The sequence below is a fragment of the Anguilla anguilla genome, chromosome 3 (genome assembly GCF_013347855.1).
Source record: "Anguilla anguilla isolate fAngAng1 chromosome 3, fAngAng1.pri, whole genome shotgun sequence".
Classification (NCBI taxonomy): Eukaryota; Metazoa; Chordata; class Actinopteri; order Anguilliformes; family Anguillidae; genus Anguilla; species Anguilla anguilla.
In genome coordinates this window covers 1,002,936-1,007,935 of record NC_049203.1, presented here as the reverse complement: position 1 = coordinate 1,007,935, position 5,000 = coordinate 1,002,936, and the positions used below count along the sequence as shown (strand labels likewise).

Sequence of the window (5,000 nt, the reverse complement as noted above, 5' to 3'; positions counted from 1 at the left end):
CTGTCAGCCGTCCGTCAATCATAGATGCAGATAAATGAGTCCCAGTGATTACAGGGCCTCATCGTTATAGTGACTAAACACAGGGGCGGAGCCTCTTCCATTTAGGGGCGGAGCCTCTTCTCATTTACAGAGGCATGCAGGCAGAAAGCCTGGGGACCGAGAGGACCATTAAACTGATATTTTTTATGTTTGATATCTGAATTTTTGCTTAATTGTCATATTTTGGGTCTCATATTTTGTCACATAAATATTATGGGATGTTTCATAGTTTCCTCAGTAGTTCTCAGAGTTCAGATTTAGATTAATGGTTAAGGGTTAGGGTTAGGGTTAGGGTGTGGAGTGTGGAGTTTATGATGGTCCTGGTTGAGCACTCTGTGGTGTGTTAAACTCTTCTCTCGCAGAACAAATGAGCGAACCCCCATTCTCTGTGCATTCAGTAATGGGGGGGGGGGGGGATCCCCTGCTCCTCCACAACAGGACCCCCCCCCCCCTTCTGCGAGGGCTGGGGGGCTGACAGACCGCTCATTGTTTGCGTTGTTGCGTTAGCGCTATGAAATGGTTTGGAGACTTGCCCCATCACGCCTGTGTGCTGCGTTAGGCCCCCCAGGCAGGGGGGGCGGGGGGGGGGGGGGGGCAGACATGTTGGCGGACGGCTCCCTGCCTCGGAGCCAGAACATCCAGATGTCTGATGCGTTCACTGAGCGGAACAGCTGAGGCTTCTGCTCTTACAGGCCTGCGGAGCCACAGCTAGTGAGATCACCCTCACAGCATGGAGCCTGTTAGAGAGGAGGATTCCCCCCACACACACACTCACACACACACACACACACACACACCCTCACTCACACACACACACACACCCTCACTCACACACACACACACAGACACACACACCCTCACTCACACACACACACACACACTCACACACACACTCACACTCACACACACACACACACTCACACACACCCTCACACACCCTTACACACACACACACACACACACCCTCACTCACAGACACACACACCCTCACTCACACACTCACACACACACACACACACTCACACACACACACACCCTTACACACACACACACACACACACACACACGCACGCACATGCACACACACACACCCTCACTCACACACACACACACACACACACAAACCCTTACACACACACACACACGCACGCACATGCACACACACACACCCTCACTCACACACACACACCCTTACACAGCACACATACAGCACACACAGTATACACACACTCACACCATGGTTCGGCTAATTTCTTCTGATCATAGTGCATAGCAGGGCTTTGATCTGGTCTGTCAGATGTGTTGTGGGCTGACTGTTCCCAGACTGATACCACAGTGTTTCAGGCACATTTGCTCAGGTGTGATCAGTAGAGCGGGAGTGTGTGTTCAGCCCAGTGCAGTGTGCTGTGTGTGTGTGTGTGTGTGGTGTGTGATGAGTGTGTGTGCTGTGTGTGTGTGTGTGTGTGGTGTGTGATGAGTGTGTGTGTGTGGTGTGTGATGAGTGTGTGTGCTGTGTGTGTGTGTGTGTGGTGTGTGATGAGTGTGTGTGTGTGGTGTGTGATGAGTGTGTGTGTGTGGTGTGTGATGAGTGTGTGTGTGCGTGTGTATGTGGTGTGTGATGAGTGTGTGTGCTGTGTGTTTGTGTGTGTGTGAGAGAGAGAGTGTGTGGGGGAGCGTGACCCTGTAAGGCAGAACAGGGCTGACGGGTGGCCTGGGGAGGGATGAAGTGAGCTTAGCCAGCAGAGTGTGTGGATGGGGGGGGGGTGTTAGGGGTATAGATGCGGAGGGGCTGCGGGGGTGGGGGGTGTGCAGGTTTAAAGGGACCTCTGCAGTAAAAAAGACATGATGGGCCGGTTGCCATGGCGAGAGACGCCTCAGTCTCCCAGGTGGGGGTGTACAGTTCTGCTGCACCGGGACTGTATCCAGGGTAACAGAAATTATCCTAAACATATAAATGTTTTAATATAAGGAAACTGTTACATATCAGCACTTTAAGATGGGATTTGTGCTCACATTTTGAATCAGCCTGTAATATATAATGTAATATATTGTAAAATGCATCCCACCCTGTACAGCATGCATGGGGTCACATATATGGAACTGACAGTGTTTCATTCTGTGTATTTGGTATTTTCTGTTGAGTGAATCTGAGTTAGCCGCTCAGCTCTGCAGCTGTTGCTGATTAAGGGTGAGATGGAAACCTACAGGTGCTACCTGTAGAACCACTGACTGACCATACAGGTGCTACCTGTAGAACCACTGACAGACAGCGTTACTTTCTCACTGCGTTAACTTGTCCATGTCAGTCTGCGTTTGTGCGACCCCTGGGTGTGACCTCTGACCTCTGACCTTTCCCCTGCAGCGATGGAGCACCTGGTGACAGAGCTGAACGTCCTGCTGAAGCTGCTGGACCATGAAACACTGAGCTCTGCCACAGAGGAGAAGAAGAGTGCAGTCAGGAGCCTGCTGAAACAGCTGCAGCCCTCCGGTGAGAGAGAGGGAAGAGAGGGAGGGGGAGAGGGAAAGAGTGACTGGAGAGAGAGAGAGATTGGAGAGGGAAAGAGTGTGTATGAATCTTTTTTTGTAGTAACGGGGAAACCCAATACCAGTGTTCTCTCTATTTAGTCACCAGTATAAGAATATACCATGTCCATTCATAATACACATTTTTAATGAACATAGAATGACATTTCTTGAGTGATAATATTTAAGGGATGAGGCTGAGATAGACAGAGAAGGCTAGGGTCAGTGTGATGTGTGTATAAACGTCCAGAAGGTGACTAGTGATCAAGTCCGTTATACCAATAAGTGATCTAACAATGTGCTTTATCTTTGTGTATCCGTGTGTGCGTGTGTGTGTGTTCCATAGTGAACGGAACAGACTACATGTACATGAACACTTCTGTGTACAGAAACGGCACAAGTTTTGTGGAGTCCCTGTTTGAGGAGTTTGGTGAGTGCACCACAGTGAGTGTGCATGTGTGAGTTTATGTGTGAGAGTGTGTGTGTGAGTGTATCTGTGAGAGTGTTTGTGTGTGTGTGTGTGTGAGTGCGTGTGTGTGTCAGTGTATATGTGAGAGTGTGTGTGTGTGAGTGTGAGAGTGTGTGTGTGTGTGAGTATATATGTGAGAGTGTGAGAGTGTGTGTGTGTGTGTGTGAGTGTGAGAGTGTGTGTGTGTGTGTTTGTGTGTGAGTGTGAGAGTGTGTGTGTGTGTGTGAGTGTGAGAGTGTGTATGTCTGTGAGAGTGTGTGTGTGTGTGTGTGTGTGTGTGTGTGTGTGTGTGTGTGTGAGTGTGAGAGTGTGTGTGTGTGTGTGTGTGTGTAACAGCTCTGCTGCTCTGATACAGACTGTGACTTGCGCTCCTACAAAGACTCTGTGGAGGAGCAGAAAGCCTCTGGGGAAGAGGAGGTGCCCCAAACGCCCCCTCCTAAATCGGTGAGTCGTCCCGTGACCGTGGAGGAGTGCCTGTGTCGGGAAGGTGCGCATACACATACACACACACGCACACACACGTACATACACGTCTGCACTGCATGCACACACACACACACACACAGGGAAGGTGACCTGTTTAAATCAGTGAATAAAGGAGCGTAATTCTCATAATTCTGGGTGACGGGGACTCAGCTCGGGGGCAGGGGGCCAGGGGGCCTGAGAGGCAGGGGGGCAGGGGGGCAGGGGGGCAGGGGGGCAGAGAGGCAGGGGGGCAGGTAATGTGAGAGTACAGGACAGCGGGACGAAATGATTGATGGGCGTGGGGTCAAAGGGCACTCACAGAAGTAATGTGTATTTCAGAGTGTATTTCCCCACTCTTTTCTTATTCGACGTGTTGTCATCTGAATTGATCCGCGATGACTGGACAGGTTCAGGAAGAGAAAAGGGCTCACGTCTGCCGATTGGTCACTCCCAAGGCTTTCTGTTTGCTGATTGGTTAGGGTGATCTTTTTTTCCCCACAGAGTCCAGCTGACACCCCACCCCCCCTTCCAACCACACCCCCTCCTGAGGATTACTACGAGGAGGCTGTACCCCTCGGCCCTGGGAAGATGCCCCAGTACATCACCACCCGCAGTGAGTACTGTAGCTCCACTCACTGATCTATCAGCACCCGCAGTGAGTGCTCTAGCTCCGCCCCCTGACCAATCACCACTCGCAGTGAGTGCGCTCGCTCCTCCCCCTGACCAATCACCACCCGCAGTGGGTGCTCTAGCTCCACCCACTGATCTATCACCACCTGCAGTGAGTGCTCTAGCTCCGCCCCCTGACCAATCACCACCCGCAGTGAGGGCTGTAGCTCTGCCCACAGTGTGACCTCTGACCCTTAATCTCCTAGGCAACTCCAGTCCCCCCAACTCCATCGAAGACGGGTACTATGAGGATGCTGAGAACACCTACCCCACCACACGGATCAATGGGCAGCGCAAGAACTCCTGTGAGCACTGTGAGGCTCTGAGCCTGAACACCGCTAGACCCTGTTACAGAAACCGCTTTCACTTTTAAAGCCTGGAGTAGCCCTAAAGTTTACAACTACATGCATAAAGGTTCAGTGTTACAGTAAACCAAAGGTCCATATTACTCTGATAGAGTACAGTTGATCCCTACTGAACTCATATCAACTCTGTTAGTGTTGAAATCACATTAAACATGTGCCTGTTATAATGTTGTTTTGCTCAGAGTGAAGGGAAGTTCATTTGTGGAAGTAATAAATAATTTACGTTTGGCTTCTCAGTGACAGTTTGGATCTGTGGTTCTGTGGGTCCCGGACAGATTTGGTCTCATTAAGATCAAAGGATCTTCTCTAATTCCTAACAGACGGAAGTAAGTGAGAATGAGACACATTATTTGTTCTGACGACGGTTTCCTGTCTGTGCGCGCGCTCACGCAGACAACGACTCGGACGCTCTGAGCAGCTCGTACGAGTCGTACGATGAGGAAGAGGACGAGGGGAAGGCCCCGCGCCTG

At 50.8% G+C, this 5,000-nt stretch overlaps 1 protein-coding gene across 6 annotated transcripts in view; it reads left to right on the top strand.

The window, feature by feature from the left end:
* afap1l1a (actin filament associated protein 1-like 1a) overlaps window positions 1-5,000 on the top strand; it is a 29,586-nt gene that overhangs the window by 14,790 nt on the left and 9,796 nt on the right. For 5 of the 6 annotated variants that reach the window (XM_035410309.1, XM_035410307.1, XM_035410306.1 and 2 more), the window contains 6 exons: window positions 2,402-2,527; window positions 2,909-2,992; window positions 3,387-3,475; window positions 3,998-4,109; window positions 4,372-4,479; window positions 4,924-5,000. The exon at window positions 4,924-5,000 is cut by the window's right edge and continues 135 nt beyond it. In XM_035410309.1, the coding sequence (XP_035266200.1) occupies window positions 2,402-2,527; window positions 2,909-2,992; window positions 3,387-3,475; window positions 3,998-4,109; window positions 4,372-4,479; window positions 4,924-5,000 (596 nt within the window). The remainder of the gene's footprint in view (window positions 1-2,401; window positions 2,528-2,908; window positions 2,993-3,386; window positions 3,476-3,997; window positions 4,110-4,371; window positions 4,480-4,923) is intronic. The other variant, XM_035410308.1, reaches the window with a different exon arrangement.